Raw genomic sequence first — 24,929 nt, 5'->3', positions numbered from 1 at the left:
CCTGACCCATGTGGTGAGCTGGCCCATGTGCAGTGCTGATGCGTGCAAGGAGCGCTGTGCCATGCAGGGGTGTCCCCCGTGTAGGGGAGCCCCATGAGCAAGGATTGTGCCCCTCGAGAGCCACCCCACGCAAAAAAAGCGCAGCCTGCCCAGGACTGGCGCAACACACAGAGCTGACACAGCAAGATCACACAACAAAACGTGACACAGATTCCCAGTGCTGCTGACAAGAATACAAGCAGACACAGAAGAATACACAACAAGTGGACACAGCAGAGAATGGCTGGGAGCGGGGAGGGGAGAGAAATTTAAAAAAAAAAAAGAAATCAATAATAGATGAGAAAGGGAAAAATTTGTAAACGTCTGGAGACTAAACAACACACTCTTTAGCAATCAGTGGTTTAAAGAACAAATTATAAATAAACTTGGTAAATACATTGAGATGAATAAAAATGAGAACACAACTTATCAGAACTTAGGCGATATAGTGAAGGCAGTGCTGAGAAGGTAATTTGTAGCTTTAACTCCTAGATTAAGAAAGAAAAAAGAGAAAATCTACGATATGAGTGAACAACTGGAGAAACTAGAAAAAGAATGGCAAAGCATTCCCAAAGCAGGCAGAAAGAAATAAATAATAAAGTTATGAGCAGAAATAAATGAAATTGAGAACCACAACAAAAATCAATAAAACTAAAAGCCGATTCTTTGAGAAGATCAGTAAAACTTAGCTAGATTAGCAAAGAATAAAAGAAGATGCAAATAAAATCAGAAATGGAAAGGGAGAAGTTATGATTAACCCCACAGAATTAATAAAAAGGATCATAAGGGAATATTATGAGGAACTATATGCCAAAAAACTAGACAACCTACATGAAATGGACAAATTCCTAGAAACCCCCAAGCAACCAACAGTAACTATACAAGAACTTACCAAACCAGTTCATTTAAAGAGATTGAATCAGCCATCAAAAATCTCCCAGCAAAGAAAAATCCAGGACCAGATGGCTTCACAGGTGAATTCTGCCAAGCATTTCGAGAAGAAATAACACCAATGCTATTTAAACTCTTCCAAAAAAATTGAAGAGGAGGGAAAATTACCCAACGTGTTTTATGATGCCATCATCGCCCTAATACTAAAGCCAGATAAAGATACTATAAGAAAAGAAAATTACCGAACAATGTCTCTAATGAACATAGATGCAAAGATTTTCAACAAAATATTTAGAAACAGAATCCATGAGCATATCAAAAGAATTTTTACAGCACAACCAAGTGGAGTTTATTCTTGATAGATGGTGTTGGTTCAAAATAAGGAAATCAGTTAATGTACTATACCACATCAACAAATTGAAGGAAAAAAAATCACGATCATCTTGATCAATGCAGAAAAGGCTTTCAACAAAACCCAGCATCCTTTCTTGATAAAAACACTTTGAAAGATAGAAATAGAAGGAAAATTCCTCAATATGATTAAAGGCATATATTAAAAACTCACAGCCACCATTGTACTCAATGGGAAGAAATGGAAAGTTTTCCCTTTAAGATCGGGAGCAAGACAAGGATGCTCACTGTCACCACTGTGCTAGAAGTTCTAGCTAGAGCAGTTAGACAAGAAGAAAATAATAAAAGGCATTGAAATAGGAAAAGAGAAAGTAAAACTCTCACTATCTGTGGATGATGTGCTCCTTTATTTAGAGAATTCTGAAATGTCTATGACAAAGCTACTTGAGCTAATAAACAAGTTCAGAAAAGTGGCAGGATACAAGGTCAACATGCAAAAATCAGTAATGTTTCTGTACACTAGTATTGAACAATCTGAGGAGGAGATCTGGGAAAAATTCCATTTATAGTAGTAACTAAAAGACTCAAATGCCTGGGAATAAATTGAGCCAAAGAATTACAGGACATATATACAGAAAACTACAAAACAATGCTAAAAAAAAAAAAATCAGTGAAGACCTAAAAAAATGTAAAGACACTCTGTATTCATGGTTTGGGAGAATAAATATCATGAAGATATCAGTCATACCCAAGCTAATTTGTGCTTTAAATGCAATACCAATCAAAATTCTAACAGGCTGCTTCACAGAACTAGAAAAGGCAATTACCAAATTTATTTGGAGGGGAAAGTGCATCCAAATAGCCAAAAGTATTCTGAAAAGGAAGAACGATATGGGAGGAATTTCACTGCCTGACCTTGAAACATATTAAAAAACTCTGGTGGTCAAAACAGCATGATACTGGCATTAAGATAGATGCATCCATCAGTGAAATAGAATTGAGAGTCTAGAAATGAACCCTCACCTCTGTGGCCAACTGTTTTTCAACAAACCCACCAAGTTCACATTGATGGAACAAAATAGTCTCTTCAACAAATGGTGCTGGGAGAACTGGACATCCATAACCAAAAGAATGATAGAGGACCCCTATGTCACTTGCTATGCAAGAGTCAACTCAAAATAGTTGAAAGACCTAAATGTAAAATCCAGGGCCAAAAGACTGCCAGAAGAAAGTGTAGTGAAACATCTTAAAGATCTTATGGTTGGTGGTGGTTTCTTGCACCTTACCCGAAAGCAGGAGTAACAAAGTAAAATTGTTAAATGGCACCTCCTCAAAATTGAACACTTTTACAACTCTGAGGACTTTGTCACAGAGTGAAAAGGCAGCTCAAAGGGAGAGAATATTTGGAAATCATATATCTGATAAGGGCTTAATATCTATGATATATAAAGAGGTGCTACAGCTCAACAATGAAAAGACAAAGCATCCAATTTAAAAATGTGTAAACACTTGAACAGACATTTGTCCAAAGAAGAAATACAAATGGCAGAAAAACATGTGAAAAAGTGTTCGGCATCGTTGGGATTAGGGAAATGCAAATCAAAACTACAGTGATATATCATTTCACTCCTCTTTTTTAAATATGTATTTTTTAAAAGATAATTAGATATTAAACTCTTTTCCCCCCTTCCCCAGTAAAGATCTTTTTACATGTGGATGTTACATTTGCTGTAACTGATGTACAGGTATTGAAACATAGCAACTACCATGGTTTCATTATGGTTTACGTTTAGATGGTATACTTTTATAAATTTACGGTTGCATTTATGGTTTACGTTTATTCTATATGTGACTTTACTGTGCCCTAAAACTTTTTTGAAGACATAAAAGAAAAAAAGGATGTAGACATTGAGGAAGAAATGGAAGAGATTGCCTTGCCACTATATATACAGGGCAACACCTATTACAGTGATGAAAGGCAAAAAGTCAAAAAATTTTTCCTTATATTTTTAATTCTTTTAAATACCCAAGTTATTTTTTTATTTTAGTTTTTCTAAATTATTGTATAGTCTATTTCTAATCTTTAAACCTGTCATTACCATTTCATTTTCATATTAATTGAATTTGGCAGTATGTTAGAGTTCATTTTTGAAGAAGTTTTGGATCACAGAGAGGTTCACCTATGGCAGGGGAGGAGCACTGATGTGGGGTGTGTTTGATGGAGGATACATAGGTGGGAGGAAATTCTCCAGGGCATGCATATAGGGTATATAGATATGTTTAGATGTTCCTTGGGTACTGACATAGGGGGTAGAGTTTCACATGACAACGGAGGGAATACTGAGTTCCCATTCTGGAAAACTGTCGCACTCCCCAGTGGAGCAGCAACAATCTTGTAAGTGCAAGGGCAAAGATCAGTGAAGAAAGAAGGTCCAATGATAGGCCCTTGATACTGATAACTATATTTATGAGCCTGTGTGCTTGAAATTTCAACTAGGCCTAGAGCTGCAGGGTGCCTAAGAGTTTTCTCCTGAAAGCTTCCACTTTGCTCAAATGTGGCCAGTCTCTAAGCCAAACTCAGCATGTAAATGCATTACCTTCCCCCCGGTGTGGGACATGACTCCCAGAGATCAGCCTCCCTGGTGCTGAGGGCTTACTCCCAAGCACCAGCTGGTGATGCAACTAGAAAAAGACCTTAAATAAAAGGACAAAATGGTAAAGGCAGATGAGTTTATATGGCTAAGAGACTTCAAAATGAGCTGGGAGGTCATCAGAGAATTTGCGCCTACGCACATCTCAGCAGGGTCTCAGAGACCGTCAAAGTAGATACAGCCCCAGGTAGTGGTACTCCTGAGGGCTACACAGACACCCAGGCCCTACGGTCCTGACAGATAGCTTTGGAGTTCCGTACCTTGCCAGTGGACCCTACTTTGGAATTTGTGCTCCTGTGTGTGATGGAGTGGGACTCAGATGTGACCTCTTTATGCATGCCTCTTCTGTTACTTTTACTGAACCTGGGGTTGGCTCTGTGGTTGATATATGTTCAGGAGACTTGAATCTCTGGACTGTCCATGTGCCAGCTGGACCCTCAGCCTCAGCAGAGTTGCAACACGTACTCTTCTATTCGTTCGACTTACCCAGGTCAGCTAACAGGGATGTGAGGATGGTCAGCCACCACACCAGGGAACTGAGAGTCTACAGGTGCAAGCAGGAGAATTTCATCCATCAACCATGTGGGATTTAAGTCCCCTCTTGATTTGGAGGTGGAGTGGACATTGCCATCCCAGTGTCTTCAGGATGGAGGAATAAAATAGGGATTAGAGTGGACTTACTGCTGTTCTACTATAGAAATATTTTACTCTAACAATGGAAGAAGTTATATCATTGATGGGGAGAAAGTGTCCACGGGAGTTGCTGAATGCAGGGAGAGGGAAAAAAAGGTGTGTGATGTTAGGGAATTTTCAGAACTTGGGTGTTGTTCTCAATGATATTGCATGGACAGATGCAAGATACTATATATCCTGCCATAACCCACTGAATGGACTGGGAGAGAGTGTAAATTACAACATAAGCTATAACCCATGCTCTGTAGTATTGCTCCAAAAATTACTCATCAAATGCAAATAATATACCACAGTAATGAAAGAAGTTGTTGATGTGGGAGGAGTGGGGTATATGGGAACCTCTTATATTTTTTAATGTAACATTTTGTGTGAGCCATTTATCTTTTAAAGAAAAGAATACTTAGATTACATAAATATTACAAATATATAGGGGAATTTTACTCTTCTTAAAATGACCGTTATTAAAAAGTCAGAGAATTGCAAGTGTTGGAAAGATAAGAATACTTACTCACTTTAGGAGGACTATTTGGCAGTTCCTAAAGAACTTGAATATAGATTTACCATGTGACCCAGCAATACAACTACTGATTGTATACCCAGAAGAACTGAGAGGAGTGACATGAACACACATCTGCATACCAGTGTTGATAGTGGCATTATTCATGATTGCCAAAAGGTGGAAACAACTCAAGTGTCCATAAGCTGACTAATGGATAAACAAACTGTGGTATATGCACATGATGGAATATTATGTAGCTGTAAGAAGAAATAAAGTCATGACGCATATGAGAACATGAAAGAACCTGGAGGACATTTGTTGAATGAAGCAAGCCAGACATAAAAGGACAAATATGGTTATGATTATGCTATTATGAACTAAATATATCATTGAAAGGGAAAGTCTGAGTTCATGTGTATTATTTTAAGGAAAGCTAAAAAACAGAACATGAGACTGTGTATAGCATAGTAAAACCTTATGTGAAATATGAATATGTATATATAAGATCTTTTCTTTGAAACTGAACATGTATATGCTAATGTTACAAAATGTGAATATCAGACAAAAGAAACCAAACATGCTAAGTGAAAGAAACCAGATGCAAAGAACAACATATTGTATGGTTCCATTTATGTAAAAGGTAAATAGAAATCATTTGTAAAGATGAAATTAAATTAGTGGTTATGTAGGGCTGGAGAAGGTTAGAGGAATTGAGAGGTGACTGCTAAGGTATGTGGAGTTTCTTTTTGGAATAATGAAATTGATCTAAAACTTTTTGTGATGAATGCACAACATTTTGATTATACTAAGAGCCATTGATTATGCACTTTGGATAGATTGTATAGTATGTGAATATATCTCAAACTGCTTTAAAATTTTTTAAGAAATACATACCTGGGTGGTGGACTTGGCCCAGTGGTTAGGGTGTCCGTCTACCACATGGGAGGTCCACGGTTCAAACCCCAGCCTCCTTGACCCGTGTGCAGCTGGCCCATGCACAGTGCCGATGCATGCAAGGAGTGCCGTGCCACGCAGGGGTGTCCCCCGCGTAGGGAAGCCCCACGCGCAAGGAGTGCGTCCTGGAAGGACAGCCACCCAGCGCGAGAGAAAGTGCAGCCTGCCTGAGAATGGTGCCGCCCACATGGAGAGCTGACACAACAGTGTAACACAAGAAAGAGAAACAGATTCCCATGCCGCTGACAACAACAGAAGCAGACAAAGAAGACACAGCAAATAGACACAGAGAACAGACAACCGGGGTGAGGGTGGGAGGAGAGAAATAAATAAAATAAATCTTAAAAAAAAAAAAAAAAGGAAGTACATACCTTATACAGTGCTTTATTGCTAAAAAAAAATGCTAACCCATCTTCTGATACTTCAGTAAGTTGTAATCTTTTTGCTGGTGGAGGGTCTTGCCTCGATGTTGATTGACTACTGACTGATCAGGGTAGGTGGTTGCTCTGAAGGTTCAAGTGATTGTGGCAATTTCTTCAAGTAAGAGAACAGTGAAGTTTGCTGTGTTGTATCTACTGACTCTTGCATTCATGAAAGATTTCTCCATAGCATGGTGATGCTGTTTGATAGCATTTTACCTGCAGAACTTCTTTCAGAATAGGAGTCAGTCTCCTAAACCTTGCTGCTACTTTATCAACTAAGTTGATGTAATATTCTAAATCCTTTGTTGTCACTTTAACAGTATTCACAGAATCTTGACCAGGATTTTATCTCAAGAAATCATTTCTTGCTCGTCCATGAGAAGCAACTCCTTATCCACTGAAGTTTTATTATGAGATTGCTTTAATTCAGTCACATCTTCAGGCTCCATCCAGGAGGTTTTCCATTGACTTTGCCCGGATCCACCAGAAGAATCACTATTTATGGCATCTATAGCCTACAAAATGTATTTCTTTAATAATAAGACTTGAAAGTCAAAATGAATCCTTGATCCATGCGTTTTAGAATGGATTTTGTATTAGGCATGAAAACAATATGAATCTCGTTGCCCATCTCTATCAGAACTCGTGGGTGACCAGGTGCATTGTCAGTGAACAATAATATTTCGAAAGGAATCTTTTATCTGAGCAGTAGGTCTCAAGAGTGGGCTTCAAGTATTTGTAAACCATGTTGTAAACAGATGTGATATCATCCAGGCTTTGTTGTTATATTTATAGAACACAGGCAGAGTGGATTTAGCATAATTTTTAATGGCTCTAGGATTTTCAGAATGGTAAATGGATATTGCCTTCACCTTACTAGCTGCATTAGCCCCTAATAAGAGAGGTAGTCTGTCCTTTGAAGCTTTGAAGCTAGGCACTGACTTCTCTTTTCTAGCTCTGAAAGTCCTAGGTGGCATTCCAATAGAAAGCTGATTCATTTACGTTGAAAATCTGTTTAGTGTAACCAACTTTATCCGTTCTCTTAGTTTGATCATCTGGTATCTTGTTGCAGCTTCTACATGAGTACTTGCTGCTTCATCTTGTACTTTCATGTTATGTAGACAGCTTCTTTCCGTAAAGCTTATGTACCAACCTCTGCTAGCTTCCAGTTTTTATTCTGCAGCTTCCTCACCTCTCTGAGCCCTCATAGAATTGAAGAGAGTTATAGACTTGCTCTGGATTAGGTTTTGGCTTAAGGAAATACTGTGGCTAGTTTGATCTTCTATTAATGACCCAGATCATTAAAATTTCCTCCATTTCAGCAAAAGACTGTTTTGCTTTCTTAGTTTTATGTTCACTGGAGTAGCACTTTCAGTTTCCTAGAAGAACTTTTCCTTTGTATTCACATCTTGACTGTTTGGTGTAAGAGGCCTAGCTTCAGTGCTTCTTGGCTTTTGACTTGCCTTCCTCACTAAGGTTAATAATTTCTAGCTTTTGATTTAAAGTGAGAGACATGTGGCTCTTCCTTTCACTTGAATCCTTGAGGCCATTGTAGGGTTACTAATTGGCCTAATTTCAATTTTGCTGTATCTCTGGGAATGAGGAAGCCCAAGGAGAGGGAGAGAGATGGGGAACAGGCCCATCAGTGGAGTAATCAGAACACATTCAACATTTATTGATTACGTTTGCTACCTTGTATGGACATGCTTTATGGTGCCTCACAATAGTTACTGTAGTAATATTAAAGTTGACATCACCAAATAGAGTAATAATCAAAACGTCTGGGGAAGTGGGTTTGGTTCCACTTATAGAGCATCTGCTTACCATATGGGAAGTCCAGGGTTCAAACACAGGGCTTCCTGGCCCGTGTGGTAAGCTGGCCCATGCACAGTGCTGATAGGTGCAAGAGTACTGTGCCACATAGATACTTTAGTTTATAATTTTTTTTGAGCTCAAACTGTAAATTGAGTTCTTTCCATATGATAAATTATATTCCAAACTTGACTATCCATAATATAAGAAGTGTTATAAATTATATGTTTTAAGGGTACTAAATTGCTAAGAAAATATGAGGGAGGATATTCTAAACACTTGTATCTGTTGATATTGGTTCTTACGTTTCATAAACTAGCTTGGGTACCTTGAGAATATCCAGCAGTTGTGAGGTATCACAGGTATAGGAGCCAGAGAAAGTGAAATCTTTTATTATGTTGCTCTGGCCAGCATAGACCTCTTCTACTACCTTTATACTTTTTGCTTTCTTTTCTCTAAAGCTTAAAGATATTTCATGATGATTGTATAGTGACAGCATATATGCAAGGAATAAATTGCCATCACACGTAATTTATCTCTTTAGTGTCACTGAGTTGCTTTTAAAATGTGGGTCACTTAGTTTTTCTTAGTTTAGGTTTTCTTGTCTATAAAAGTCATATAGTAAACACGTGGAAGAGGTTAAAAGTGAAAACCCAAGCTAAGTTTACTTGTTACTATATTACAACTCCTTATAATATGTGCAAGTGTGATATGTTTCTTTATATCATCAAATATTTGTTGAGTAAATAAGTAACAAGGAGTTTGAAATCTGTGGTTCTTGGGCCAACCTTTATTGTAATAGAAAGCAGGGCCTGAGGGTGATGTTTAATTTGAATATGTAGTGTAATGGTCATGAAGAGGTCATAGGAACCTTGGCTATTGCAAGATTTTAAAAATATGTATTAAAAACTATCATTTTTGAGGAATCCTAGTTTGCTATATATGAGCTGTGAAAGAGTATACTTTGTTTACATTTTTACTGCTTTTCTGTATTCCAGTTCTAAGATAGGTGAAAAAAGAGCATTAATTTGTCTTTTATCATTTTCTAGATATTGTGGATATTCTGGCATTTAAAGAGATGAAAACACCAGTTTGTAGCAGCCAACAAATGAGGAAAGAGATTTTTTATTATTAAAAATCAGCAGTTATTTGTCTCCCTCTAGCGATTGCATACTTATGACATATTGCCCTTTCATTTTTATTCTTTTTCATATTTGATCGAAAACAAGAAAAATAAATATCATGTTTAATAGCTTTAAAATTATGTTCTACATTTTCTGAAGATGGTTTATATTTATTTAAGGTTCTCTTAAACAGATGCAATTGTAATAGAAAATCAATCTGACAGTTCCATTGCAGAGGTTTTGGAAAGTCTTTACTATCTTCTTCAAAGCTAAGAAGCCATCAATTATAAGTCATAATATTATTTCATAACTATTAAGAAAGGGAGAAAACACTACCAATTAAACTAAGCTGTGGCATTGATTATAAGACATAGCCCATTTTGGAAATAACTTGTAGAGAAAAAAGCATATCACTTTGAAGAGGTTATTTAATGTCTTTTTGCATATTAGTTGTTAGTCTTTCTCATTTAGAGTAGTAGTTTCTCTTATTGGAATGTACTAGTCCACAATTGTTTATTTAGATGAAATTCATTGATATGGCAATTGAAGGATCTTGTGTGTTAAACTTACAAAGTTTAGAATTTTAGAATTGAGGGAACTTAAATCAGGTGGAGATTTTAAAAATTGTGTTTTTTTTTAATTGGAGAAGTTGTAGATTTACAGAAAAATTATGCAGAAAATAGAGTTCCCCTATTGTATACTGTTTTCCAGATTATTAACAAACTTTGTATTAGTTCAGTACCTTTGTTACAATTGCTGAAACAATAATACTGACTGTAGTCTATCATTTATGTTAATGTTCAGTGTGTATACAGTCCTATGGGTTTTTTTTTTTAAAGATTTATTTTTTATTTATTTAATTCCCCCCCTCCCCTGGTTGTCTGTTCTTGGTGTCTATTTGCTGCGTCTTGTTTCTTTGTCCGCTTCTGTTGTCGTCAGCGGCACGGGAAGTGTGGGCGGCGCCATTCCTGGACAGGCTGCTCTTTCTTTTCACGCTGGGCGGCTTTCCTCACGGGCTCACTCCTTGCGCGTGGGGCTCCCCCACGCGGGGGACACCCTTGCGTGGCACGGCACTCCTTGCGCGCATCAGCACTGCGCATGGCCAGCTCCACACGGGTCAAGGAGGCCCGGGGTTTGAACCGCGGACCTCCCATATGGTAGACGGACGCGCTAACCACTGGGCCAAAGTCCGTTTCCCCCTATGGGTTTTAAAAAAGTTTTAATTTTACATATATACATCCCAGAATTTCCTCTTTTAACCATATTCAGATATATAAATCACTGGAGTTAATTGCATTCAGAGTGTGGTGCTCTCATCACCATCATTTATTACCAAAACATTTTCATCACCCCAAACAGAAATTCTGTACCAATTAAGCATTAGCTCTCCATTCCCTACCCCAACCCAACCTCTGGTTTACCTGTATTCTAGTTTCTAACTGTATGAGTTTGCTTGTTCCTATTATTTCCCATCAGTGACATAATATATTATTTGTCCTTTCGTGATTGGCTTATTTCATTCAACATGATATCTTCAGGGTTCATCTGTGTTGTATGTAACAGAATTTCATTCTTTTTTAAGGCCAAATACTCCATTCTATGTATATTCCACATTTTGTTTATCCATTCATCAGCTGATGGATACTGGGGTTGCTTCCATTTTTGGTAATTGTGGATAATGCTGCTGTGAACATCAGTGTACAAGTATCTGTTGGAGTCCCTGCTTTCACTTCTATTGGTATATTCCTAGAAGTGGGATTGCTCGGTCATATGGTAATTCTGTGATTTCTGAGGAACCACCAAACTGTTTTCCACAGTGGCTGTACCATATTACAATACCTATCAACAATGAATGAAAGTTCCTTTTTCTCCACATCTTCTCTAACACTTATTTTCAGCTTTTTGAATACTAGCTATTCTGGTGGGGTTGAAATGGTTTATCATTGTAGTTTTGATTTGCATTTCCCTAATGGCTAATGATGTTGAGCATCTTTTCATGTGCTTATTGGCCATTTTGTATATCTTCTTTGGAGAAATGTCTTCAGGTCTTTTGCCCATTTTTAAAATTGGGTTGTTGGTCTTTTTTGCTTATTTTGTAAATGTATTTTCACTTTCATGATGAAGTTCTCTGCTCAAAAGTTTTAAATTTTGATTGTCTCATTTGTTTTTTTTCTTCTGGTGCTCATTTGTTGGTGTAAAGCCTAAGAGACCATTGCCTCACACAAGTTCTTGAGAATGCTTCCCTATCTTTTCTTCTAGGAGTTTTATAGCTTTGGTTGTATTAGGTCTTGGATGATCCATTTTGAGTTAATCTTTGTATATGGTATGAGGTATAGGGGTCTACCTTTATTCTTCTATATATAGATATACAGTTTTCCCAGTGCCATTTGTTTTTGTTTTTTAAAGATTTATTTTTTATTTATTACCCTCCCCTCCACTCCCCCCAGTTGTCTGTTCTCCGTGTCCATTTGTTGTGTGTTCTTCTGTATCTGCTTGTATTCTTGTCAGTGGCATTGGGAATCTGTGTCTCTCTTTGTTGCATCATCTTGCTGTGTCAGCTCTCTGTGTGTGCAGCACCACTCCTGGGCAGGCCGTACTTTTTTCACGCTGAATGGCTCTCCATACTCCTTGGGTGTGGGGCTCTCCTATGTGGGTGACACTCCTGTGTGGCATGGCACTCCTTGCGTACATCAGCACTGCTCATGGGCCAGCTCACCACAGGGGTTAGGAGGCCCTGGAGATCGAACCCGGGACCTCCCATCTGGTAGGCAGACGCTCTGATCAGTTGAGCCAAATCTGCTTCCCTCGCCATTTGTTAAAGAGACTGTTCTTTCCCCGTTGAGTGGATTTGGCTCCCTTGTCAAAAATCATTTGGCCGTAGATGTGTCTATTTCTGAACTCTAAATTTGATTCCATTCATCTATGGGTCTGTCCTTTGTGCCAGTATTATGCTGTTTTGGTAACTGTGACTTTGTAATAAGGTTTTTTCTTTTCTTTTTATTTTAAGGAGGTGCCTGGGATTGAACCTGGGACCTTGTGCATAGGAAGCAGGTGCTGAACCACTGAGTTACATCTGCTGCCCTATAATAAACTTTAAGACTCTGGAAAGTTTGAGTCCTCCAATTCAAGATGGCTTTGTCTATTCAGGGCCTCCTTGACTCCTCCTATGTCAATTCGATGATTGGCTTTTCCATTTTTCCAAAGAAAGCTCTTGGAATGTTGATTGAGATTGTATCATCTATAAATTGCTTGGGTGGAATTGACACCTTAATGGTATTTAGTCTTCCAGTCCATGAACTTATAATGTCTTTGATGTTTAATAGAACTTTACTGTGGTGGTTTTATAATATGCCAGGTGGTTGTTTCATTGCTGGCTTACCTTGATGGTAGCAGACGGGCCTGCAACCTGCAATACCTTCCCCAGGATCCTCCTGTTTCTCTACCTTTTGGGGGCAGATGTATGTATTTAATTCCATGAGGAAGGATCCCACCATAGAGAGGACACCAGTGCCATCAAGGTCAGAATAAGAAATGACATGAGTTTCATTCCAGGCTCACGCTTGTAGCTCCTGTCTTGTTGTTGCTCTCTTCACTTTACAAACATCTCTTCCTGATTGTTCTTCTTACAAAGACTGGTTATAACTCCCCCAGTTAGTATTTTAGGTCACATTCTTTAGTCCTTGTATTTCTGTCCTAGTGTTCTCCTTCTCTGATTGAATGCTGACTTTTGTGTTCACCCATGGTACTTAATTCCTGGAAAATTCTAGGCATTTTCAAATTCATATGTAAATAAACATTTAGACTATAAGAAATTGAATTGCTGTTTTTTTAAAAAAAATGCTTGTAATGACTTTTTGAATACGTATTCTTTTGTATATTGTAATTAATTTTTTAAAAAAATTAATTTCTCTCCCCTTCCCCCCGCTCCATTTGTCTGCTCTCTGTGTCCATTCGCTGTATGTTCTTCTGTGACCACTTCTATTCTTATCAGTGGCACCGGTAATCTGTGTTTCTTTTTGTTCCCTCATCTTGTTGTGTCAGCTCTCTTGTGTGTGTGGTGCCATTCTCGGGCAGGCTGCACTTTCTTTCGTGCTGGGCGGCTCTCCTAACAGGGTGTACTCCTTGCATGTGGGGCTCCCCTACGTGGGGGACACCCCTGTGTGGCACGGCACTCCTTGCACGCATCAGCACTGCGTGTGGGCCAGCTCCACACGGGTCAAGGAGGCCCGGGGTTTGAACCGCGGACCTCCCATGTGGTAGGTGGATGCCCTATCCATTGGGCCAAGTTCGCTTCCCCCTAATTTTCAAGATTCTTACAGAATGAATTCAGTAAAATGCATAGACCCTTGTTTCCATCTGGTATTATTTTCCTTTTGCCTGTAGAACTTCTTTTAATATTTCTTATAGTGCAGGTTTTCTGGTGACAAGTACTTTCAGCTTTTGTATGTCTGAAAGTGTTTTAAAGCTATTTTTGTTGGGTATAGAATTCTAGATTGATGGTTTTTCTCTTTCATTATTTTAAAGATATGACTCTGCTGTCTTCTTATGTTTTTTTTTAAAATGAGAAATCCTATGTCATTGATCTCTGTTCCTCTGTATTTAGTGCGTTTTTTTTCTCTTGCAATTTTGAAAATTACTCACCATTATGTCAACTATTTTTCTCTCTACCTCTCTCCTTGTCTTCAGAGATTCCAAGAACACATAAATTTTGTTGCTTCAAATTGTCTCAGAGTTCACTGATGCTCTGCTAATTTTTTTTAAGTCTATTTTTTTTTCCATTTTGTATAATTTATTTTCATATGTCTCCAGGTTCATAATCTTTTCCTCTACAATGTCTAATCTGCTCTTAATCCCAGCCAGTGTATTTTACATCCCATACATTGTTTTCATCCCTAGACATTGGATTCTTTTTCATATTTCCCATATTCCTATTTACATGTTCTGTCTTTCCCCTAGCTTCTTGAACATATGGAATACATATGTTTTAATGCCTTTGTCTATTAATTCTATCATCCATGTCATTTATGGATTAGTTTTGAGTGATTGATTTTTCTCCTTATTATGGGTTGTATTTTACTGCCTTTCTGCAAGCCTGTTAATTTTTGATTCAGTGCCAAATATTATGGATTTTACTTAGTTGAGTACTGGGTATTTTTGTGTTCTTAAAAATATACTTGAGCTTTGTTTTGGGACACAGTTAAGTTCCTTGGGAACAGTTTGATCTTTTCAGGTCTTGCTTTCAAGCTTTGTTAGGTAGTTACAAAGCCCCATTTAGAGAGTACTCTAATTGCTCTCTCATGAATTCTGAAATTTTCCACTTTGGCTGTTGGAAACAGCCACTGTTTCAGGCCCTTTGTGAATTCCAAGCACTGTTCCCTGTAATTCTTTTTGGGTGGTTCTTTCTTCAGCTTGGGGTAACTTCCTCACATGCATATGCTGACCAGCAGTCAACTCAGTAATTGAGCGGGGAGCCTCTGCAGATCTCTGGAGTTCTCTTTCTGTGCAACACTCTCCTCTTCAGTCTTCTGTCTTGCAAACCCTGTTTGCCTTGACTTTTCTGTACTCTTAGTTCCTTTTCCTTCTTTCTTAGGGAGACCACTGGGCTATGCCTGAGTTCAGCATCCCTGCGCTGTGTACTTGAAACTCTCTCTAGGCAGTAATAAGCTGGCGCAGTTGTAGGGCTTAGGGTCAGGACCCTCTCTCAGGGTCTCTCTAACGTTTTTTGCTTCAAGTCCAGTGACAAGAGAGCCAAGCTTTCATGTTTTGGTCCAGTTTTAAAATTTTCTAGGTCAAAGGGTACTAAAATAAATTGCATTCAACTGTGTTTTATAGAGTCAATGTGAGGAAAATGTTTATTTAGAGGAGCCGGGATATTCTTTGTTGGTTGACTTGAATATTTTGGTATTCTAGGTAATACAGTTTGAAAGGAAAGCCTGTATGGGCTTTCTTCATGTATATGGCATTCTATTTTTAGTTCTTTATTTCAGTGGTACTCAGAGTAGCCAGTTTGCAAACTATTCTTACTGGTCTATGCTGAAATAAGGAACATGCTTTAGAATGTATGTAAATACTGCATTTCCTTCATTGAGAAAGTATTGCTCTGAAAACGTTTTAGGTGAACGAGTATGTTTAGTGATGTAGGTGTTTTACACTTTGTGCAAGATATTTATCTCAGTGTAGCTTTGGTATCAAGATAACAGAACAGTAGCAAACTCTTTGGCCTGGCACTGGTCTTGGTCACACTTTTGATCAGTACTGCTTATACTTTATATATATCATGTTGTTTAAATGAAGAAACTTGGACTTTCTTTATTTAAAATGCTTTTAATTGGGTTCAAGAATACAGCTAGCCTCTGTAGATTTGTACCTAGGATTCTCAGTTGGAGGTTTTCAGAAAACCATCCCAGCATCCAAAAACCCATAATCCATATTAGCCTAAGTTATGTTGATTAAAAAAAAAAAAAAAGTGGACAATTCAATGGTTTTTAGTTTATTTACAGAGTTTGTCACCTATTACCACATTATAATTTTAGAACATTTCCATCAAAATAAACCTCCAGCTCATTAACTCTCTCTCCCTGTCTGCCTTCTGCCAGCCCCTGGCAACCACTAATCTACTTTGTTTCTATATATTTGCCTTTTCTGCACATTTTTTATAAATGGTATCATAGAACAAGTGTTCTTTTGTGACTGGTTTCTTTTACTTATCATAATGATTTTGAAGTTCATCTGTGTTGTAGCATGTATCAGTACTCAGTACTCATTTCTTTTTATTGCCAAATAGTATTCCATTTCTGGGTCTTTTAAATAAAATTTTTGTGGTAACATATATACAAGACAAAATTTCCTATTTTAACCACTTTTGTATGTGTAATTCAGTGATATTAATTACATTTACAATATTGTACTATCATTACCACCATCTGTTACCAAAACCTCGTATCTTGATTTTAGTTTTATTTTATACTACATCTTGAAGATTTTCAGTGTGTTTTCTCCCAAGACAGCTGAGTGACAGTTAACTTCAGAATGAAATCAAATGTGTTTATTCATTCCAAAAGTATCTGATAGTCTTGTGTTGAACTCCAAGTACCTGAGGGTGTAATCTCTTAGGGCACTGGCAATAAGCAGAATTTATGCACCTTCCCCAACTTTGCTCTAAGGTTATGGTAACAGTTGACCTTTCTCTTTCATAGGTCAGCACAACACACTGCAAGCCATTCTTTATTACTGAGTGGAAACTAAATTCCTCCTGCCAATAGTCCTGTCCCTGGTAGTACACATAAGCAAAAAAGTAGATGGGCAGAGGGAAACTTTCCATGTTTTCTAGAATTAATGTCATATTTTTTGCCTCTAATCTGGATTCAGGAATCAAAAAGAAAAATAAACCAGAGTCCAAGCAATTCAAACTAGAAAACACCTTTTTTAAAGTAAAAGGGAGCCATAGTTTCAGAGCAGAAATAAGGATGGAAATGGGATGGGGAGGAGTTCCCTTCACATATAATAGTAAGAATGCTGTGAATCCTTGACCTTGGAAAAACATCCCTGGGGTTGTCACGTATGTATGTGCAACCATTTACATCTCTTTTTTTAGAAGGAAGATGGTTGCTTGCAAGAAAAGAAATTTCAGGAAAACTCCCAAATGAAAAACAATGTACTTTATAGTAGGCATTAGAAGTAAAATGGGGGAGGAGGGAAGGAAGTAAAATGGATGTTAAGAGACCTAAAGCAGTCTCCAGGCATCTTGATTTGGAATAAAAAAATAAATGCACACAACTTAGAGAAATTGATTTATTTTCCATTAACTGTATTTCAGTTTTCTGTTGAGGAGCCTGTGAGAGAAGAGCTTAAGACCACTAAATATGTTGGTTTTTTGAGGCATATTGTTTTCTGGTAAATTTTTTATTTATATTTGAGATTCTCTGCTGTTGTCAATTTATTGTCCTTTGAATTGAACATTTTTGGATTATTTAGATAAATCCACTATTATAGCACGTTTGAAATAGTTTAATTTCCATAGTTTTTTTTTGCTAACTTTTAGTTTCTACATTTTCTGCTCATAAATCAGGTATTTCCAATAACTTAAAATAGTGGTTGAATTTGGTATGATCAGTGGTATGTATTTTATACATTATTATGTAGCACATTTAATTTTTTCTTAATTATACTGCATCAAAATGAAAGTCATTTGATTTAAATACTAGTCAGGCTTTAATAGTGAATTAAGGTGAAAACAAAGAAATGCTACAGTATAGTTACCTATGGAACAAAAAGCTTTATTTTCTTATGTGGCAGTCTATATTGTAAGCCATTCAAATTTGTTGGTTGAATCTGATTTACATGATTATTCAGAGACCCAGTTACCTTTACCATCTTGTTCCACTGTCACCAATTAGACTTGTAGAGAATTGACTGCACGGTAGAAATTAATTTGCTGACATATCGTGTTCCTGCTAGTCAAAAGGAGAAAGAGATCATAGAGAAAATGTGTTCAATAATGTATGTTCCAGACATGGAAGTGGTATGCATCACTTTGCTTCTATTTCCTTGGTGAGAACTTGCTTAGGTGGTCATAATTAAGGGCAAGAGAATCAGGGAAATGCAGTATTGTTGGACAGCCGTTATGTATTACTCTGGCAAAAGGGACATCTTAATTTGGCAAATAACTAACATTTTATGCTACAACAAGAATGTTATACTCTGTATTTAGCAGTTTGTGAATGAGATGTGGAAAATACCTTTGAATAGTAGCTTTTAACTTAATCTATTAATTACCAGTATTATGAAAGGGTCAGATCAATGATAGAAATCACATCACAAACTTAAAATACCTTGATTGTTAAAATTATGGTCAGTATATTATTTTAGAAAAATTTTTGTTTAAGAATATTGAGTTTTCTAGATGTGTCATCTTCGGTAAGCTGCTTGCCTGTGGCTCAGTTTTCTCACATGTAAACACACTTGATGGTTATTCCTAGTACTAAGGTTGCATGTGCATTGAATGAGAATGTGCATAAAGCATATAGTACAGCATCTCCTGCTTAGTAAGTTCTTGGTACATAATAATTAATTGTATTAGATACCTGATTTTGGACAGAGGCAGTTTAAGGCATTTAGTATCATATGGAGCTGCTAGAAACTAATTTTGAAATTATGATTTTAATGTTTAATTTCTTATTGAATTTCTAATTGACTTACCAACTGTTGAGAAGATACAAAGACTTTTAATGTGTAAGGCTGATGATTATAACTTATTTGTATATAGCAGTAAATTTCTTTTAAATGAATTACTTTAATTTTGTACCTGCTTTGCTAAGTAATAGTTTCAGCAATTTGTAATATGTTGTTTTAAAAATAACTATAATATAAATTACATACTTTTAAACAAGCCCATAATTTTTGAATAGGTTAATACTGAAGTATAAGATGGAACATTTTAATAGTTTGTTTCATGAGATTTGCATCATTGAATGTTTCCTACTTAATTTTGTCAAAAGAAAAGGCAATTTAAGTAAAATTATACTATAAATCTTTCTACTAATTCTTTTCCTCTTTAAAAATATATGTGAAACCCAAAGTTAAAAAAAAATCATTTGTCTGAAATGTATTCATATTCAGGAAATTATTTAGACATTAGTCATTTTTGTCATATGTTCTTCCTTTCTACTCCAAAAAATTGAATGCTTTGGATTTATTTTCTTATAAAAGTAAAAATGTAATTGTACTTGCTCATAGCAGATTTTTGAAAGTTAATGAAGAAATGCAACGCTCCTTACATTTTATTGTATTTAATGTTTATTTGCTTTCTTGAAATAAGACTGATATAATTGTGCTTTGTAAAAACTTTCTTAGTGATTTTCTTGCTTTTGTTGTTTGTTAGAATAAAAATATAAAGTTTTCTCAAGGTAAGTTTGAAGTTTATTACCAAGAGGTTATATGAATATTTGATCTTTGAATCCAGAGTTTTCTCACATAGCTGTAATGATGACAGTCAGGGTAGTTAAAAAAAACAACACAAAAATATAACATCAGTTTAAACAGATTGTTTTTGTGGAGGTATGTTAATGAAACAAGTAATTGCCTAATTATGATTGTTATTTATTTACTTTGTTTTTTATCCTTTTAATTCCAGGGAGATAGTTTATCATACCTTATTGCCAACTGTATATATTTTTTAAAGATTTATTTTTATTATTTATTTCTTCCCACTCCCTTGTTGATTGCTCTTGCTATGTCTGTTCATCCTCCTTGTTTCTTTCGGAGGCACTCGGAACTGAATCTGGGACCTCTGATGTGGGAGGGAGGCATCTACTCCCTTGAGCCACCTCCATTCCTTGCTTTGCTGTGTCTCTCATTATGTTTTTCTTCTTGTGTCATCTTGTGTCAGCTTGATGCACCTGCCCTGTCGTGCCAGCTCTCTGTCTTCTTTAGGAGGCACTGGCAACTGAACCGTGGACATCTCAGGTGATAGGTGGGAGCTTAGTCACTTGAGTCACATCCGCTTCCCTCAATTATATTTTTGTGTGATAGATTTCTAGAATCCTGGGATGATATGTCTATATTCTTTATAGTTCTCTGCTTAGCCAGTATTTTAGTTGATTTCAACAAACAGTGATTAAAGCCAGATTAAACCAGGTGAATAAGATTTATTTTAAAATTTGACTTGCAGTTTCCATAAGTAACATAATTCTTTTAGCCAGTAATTTGTCATTTAGAATATTCAGATAGTAATTTACTAAATTTTACCCATATGCATTATGAATTCAGAATACATCACAGTTGTTTCTAGATAATTTTTCAGTGATATTCTATCTGATTTCTTTAAATGTATTCCTTAATAATTAGGATAAATTTTGTCTTTTTAAACATGGGAATAAATGTGTTGTTACTTTCCTATATTTTTAGTGCATGTTTAGCTACATAGATAAGTGGTTTGCAATTTATCTCTTACTACACATAAAACGGGTTGTAGTGACTCATTGTAGCAGTGATTTTTTTTTTTTCAGTCTCGTGTGAGGAGAAATTTCCTGTATGAATCTGCAATGTTCAAACCTCTTCTACCTCTTTTGCACCAATTTTTGAGATAATTTTTATTTGGTCCACAATGTAGCAGACAGAATTATTAATTTAAGGTTTTCTCTGTTTAAATATTAGAATTATGGTGTCCTTTTGGCATGATTTGCAGGTGGTGACCAAATTAATATTTGTCAGAAATTTCAAGTTTTTTTCAAAGGTTGTGTTGTAGATTTTACTCTTTTAAAGCTACTTTTTAAAAATAGAAAGTGTGATACTTAGTTGTATACTAAGGGCTTTGATGCTGTTTTCATGCAAAGGGATAAGAACTAGAGAACTGAAGAATAATGCCTATTTTAGCGTTTTCATGCCTTTTGAAAATAGGCTTGGATGCTGATGAAGTGCCAGATGCTTTTTTATTTAAAGATTTATTTATTATTTTTATTTCTCTTCCCTTCCCCCCCACCCCCCAGTAGTCTGTTCTCTGTCCTTTCGCTGTGTGTTCTTCTGTGACTGCTTCTGTCCTTATCAGCGGCACCAGGAATCTGTGTTTCTTTTTGTTGCGTCATCTTGCTGTGTCAGGTCTCTGTGTGTGCGGTGCCATTCTTGGGTAGGCTGCGCTTTCTTTTGCGCTGGGCAGCTCTCCTTACGGGCGCACTCTTTGCGTGTGGGGCTCCCTTACACGGGGGACACCCCCGTGTGGCAGGGCACTCCTTGTGCGCATCAGCACTGTGCATGGACCAGCTCCACACGGGTGAAGGAGGCCTGGGGTTTGAACCACGGACCTCCCATATGGTAGGTGGACGCCCTATTCATTGGGCCAAGTCTGCTTCCCGCCTGATGCTTTTATGGGGTAGCTCAGTAGACCAGAAGAAGATTCTAAGATTCCTCTGTTATAATCAAGATTAATTTGTGATTAATTATGTAGCTAACTGACCCATTGATAAAGTAATTTCTTCATGTTTTGCTTTTAGTTGATTATGAATTTTCACTAGTTCTTGCCCTGTGTATTTCTTAGAATGCTGTTTATCCAGTATAGAACATCGTTAACTATAGGATCAGAAACTAGTCTTTGCCTTTAGGCAAATTAGTCTTTGTCTTAAGGAGAAACACCTGGATTAATTCTGTAGCTTATTTGCAGTGCCAAGAAATCGTTTGGTAAACTAAAAATAAAAATATAAAAAACTGTTTAGAAAACTCTGGCTGCCTTTTATAAATCAACAGGACAAATAGTGAAAATGCTTCAGATTTTGTAAGATTGTTGTATTCTATATTAGACTAACATTTGCTTTGCGCAAAAGTATTAATACAACCAGTATCTGTAGAGTGTATCTGATCAGTAAAGTGATAGGATTTTTAATGAAGTGTAGATGCAACATAACACTTTTCATATACTAGCAAGAATGATGAAATTTTACCTGTAAGTGAAAAATCTAAGTTACTTTATGTAACTCAAAGTGACATATAATGTTTGGTACATTTAAGTTAATAGAACAATAATTTTCTTCAGTTTTTGTTGTTGGGTTATGTGAATGGTAGTTTTTAAATGGAAATCTAAAAATTATTTTAAATGAAAATAATTTTTTCTTAGTTTAATGGTTCTTTTGATACACAGTTTTTCATAAAAAGTACCTCCACTTATATTGTTACATTTGATATTCATAATTTTATAAACTAGACATAAAAGGCCTTGCTTCCATTTTTATTGATTATGGAAGAAGTCTTAATTGATAAAAAACCTTTAACAATTATCTGTTTAAGGTAGAATACTTTATTTTAAATAGAATATGTTATATATGTTATATTTACTATTGCTTTTATATTTTCTTCAGTATCTTTGAGCATTTGTTCAGGCGGGTGAATCACAGTGGCATAAACATTGCTTTAGGCATTTATCTAAACTCAGTGCTTTGTTATAATTGTTGGTGGCATTTAGTAATGTATGGCAGAAGAAGCAGGTGTTACCTTAGCAGTGTAATATAGAATCTGTTATGTCCTTGGGATAACATCAAAATGCTAGATATGGAAACAAAAGTAACTGATTTATTATTTCCTCAGTTTTGTTGCCTGTCCTCTGGTGGAGAAGTTAGTGAATCAACAAAATAGGATGTATGAAAAATTGAAAAAACTAGAATAAATAAATTAGTATATGAAAAATTGAATATGTGTTCAAAATTTCGGGTTTAGCTTTCAATCTTAGCTTTTAAATTTGGAAGGGACAAATGTGGGATTAAAATTTTAAGAATGGGGAAGTGGACGTGGCTCAACTGGTAGAACGTCTGCCTACCACATGGGAGGGTCCAGGGTTCGAGACCCAGGGCCTTCTGACCCATGTGGTGAGCTAAATCATGTGCAGAGCTGCGGCAGGCAAGGAATGCTGTGCCACACAGGGGCACCCCTGCGTCAGGGTGTCCCACGTGTAAAGAGTGTGCCCTACAAGAGAGCAACCCTGTGCAGAAAAAAGCACAGCCCGCCCAGCAATGGTGCCGCACATGTGGAGAGCTGACGCAGCTAGATGACGCGACAAAAAAAGAGACTGCAGTTTCCCTGTGCCGCCGAGGGTGCACGCGGACACAGAACACACAGCAAAAGGACACAGACGCAGACAACGGGGAAGTGGAGAGAAATAAATAAAAACTAAATCTTTAAAAAAAAAAAAATTTAAGAATGCATAGGTTTCTTAAAAGAGGTACAAATTTGGGAGGGTAGCTACAGTTTTACTAATAAGGTCTTTCTCTTTCTCAAAACACCTTTCTGTTGTTTTTTAGGGTCTTATTGAAGTTTCACAAAGTTTAAAAACAGAAAATGAAGAGTTTAAGAAGAGATACAATGATGCTATAGCCAAGGCGCTCCAGCTTGAAGAAGATATCGTTTCAGTGACACATAAAGCAATTGAAAAAGAAACTGAATTAGATAGGTATTTCCGATGTTTTTAAAAAAACAGCTTTTTAAAAAAATGTTTTACTACGGTTTTTTTTTTCTTCCTTTTTGGTCTATTAACATTGCTTGATCTTTACTCAGTTTAAAAGACAAACTGAAGAAGTTACAACATGAAAGAGAACAACTTGAATGCCAGTTGAAGACAGAAAAGGATGAGAAGGACATTTATAAGGTATTAATTCTTTCCATTTCTTTTATCTATTCCTGTGTAAATTACCATAAAACAGTGGCTGTGGGTCAGGAATTTGGGAGTGGCTTAGATGGGTGGTTCTGAGTGGGTGGTGTGCTTGCAGTTAGGAAGTTAGCTGGGGCTGCAGTCAGCCAAAGGCTTGATATGAGGGCTGGAAGATCTGATTTCATGATGAGTCTGTAGGGGAGTGGATGTGACTTGAGCAGTTGAGTGCCCGCTTCCCACATGGGAAGTCCTGGGTTCGGCTCCCAGGTGCCTCCTAAAAAAAACAAGCAAAACAAAGGAAAAGGCCAACTATGGAGTTGATGTCTCTCAGTGTTGAGTGGCAGCTTCCCACATACGAGATCCCAGGTTCATTCCCCTATACCTCAAAGAGAAAAAAAGATGACTCTCTAACTTGGTATTTGGCATGAGGCCCCTCATTGTCTCGCTAGGCTGCTTGAATGTTTTCACAACATGGCAGCTAAATACCACTAGGGCAGTCAGTACAAGAGAGTGAGGTGGAAGGCACAGTGCTTTTTATGACTTAGTGTCCAGAGTTGCATACTGACACTTTCACTTAATTTTATTCATTAGAAGCAAGTCACGAAGCCAGTATGGCTCAGTGGTTGAGCGCTGGCTTTCAGTATATATGGTTCCAGGTTCAATCTCTGGCTCTGGTACCTAAAAAGAAAGAAAGAAGCAAGTCACTAAGTCCAGCCCATGCTCAGCTTGAAGCAAAGAGTATCAAATGATCTTTATATATATTTTAAAAGCATCACATTATGTATAGTCTCTTCACGTTAGTTTGCAAGGAATGAATTTACTGGTATTTTAGGTACTTAGCAGGTACTATATTTTAGGTACTATATTTATGGTAACCGAATACTGGTTTATCAGAATTATTTCAGAGATGATCAGCAAGTTTTAGAGCTTGAATTTTAGAATAATCTTCAGCCACTGTCATTTTACAAGAATATCCTCGTTGTTAACATCTTCACCTTTGAAGTTTTTTTTCTTTTTAGAGCAATTCTGGAAATATGATGATTAGCTTAATTGTCAGTAAGGTTGTGGGTGCAAATTGAGCCTTATTTAAGTGGCTCTTAAGTAGTTCCCTGTAGGCATTTTCAGATCAGGAAGTTAACATTCTGAGTTATGTCAGTATTATTTGAATAAATTTATTTCTCTTGATTGAACCAGAAAGGAACAATATTCACTTATATATCTTGGTGTATATTTGATTAAAGATAAAAACATAAAACTTTGCATATATTCACTACTTGAGAGTCACAATTTGCATTAAGAAATTAGCATTGTTGTATTACCAGTGGGTCTCCCCCCCCTTTCTTTCTTTTGGTTATTTTTGTTTTT

The 24,929-nt window shown here is 36.7% G+C and overlaps 1 protein-coding gene across 3 annotated transcripts in view; it reads left to right on the top strand.

The window, feature by feature from the left end:
• TAX1BP1 (Tax1 binding protein 1) overlaps positions 1 to 24,929 on the top strand; it is a 135,106-nt gene that overhangs the window by 55,211 nt on the left and 54,966 nt on the right. For all 3 annotated transcript variants that reach the window (XM_023586870.2, XM_071215110.1, XM_071215111.1), the window contains 2 exons: positions 23,218 to 23,366; positions 23,471 to 23,561. In XM_023586870.2, the coding sequence (XP_023442638.1) occupies positions 23,218 to 23,366; positions 23,471 to 23,561 (240 nt within the window). The remainder of the gene's footprint in view (positions 1 to 23,217; positions 23,367 to 23,470; positions 23,562 to 24,929) is intronic.

This window comes from Dasypus novemcinctus, chromosome 5, assembly GCF_030445035.2.
Source record: "Dasypus novemcinctus isolate mDasNov1 chromosome 5, mDasNov1.1.hap2, whole genome shotgun sequence".
Taxonomy (NCBI): Eukaryota; Metazoa; Chordata; class Mammalia; order Cingulata; family Dasypodidae; genus Dasypus; species Dasypus novemcinctus.
The sequence above is the reverse complement of the archived record's forward strand: the minus strand, read 5'-3'. Positions and strand labels throughout refer to the sequence as shown.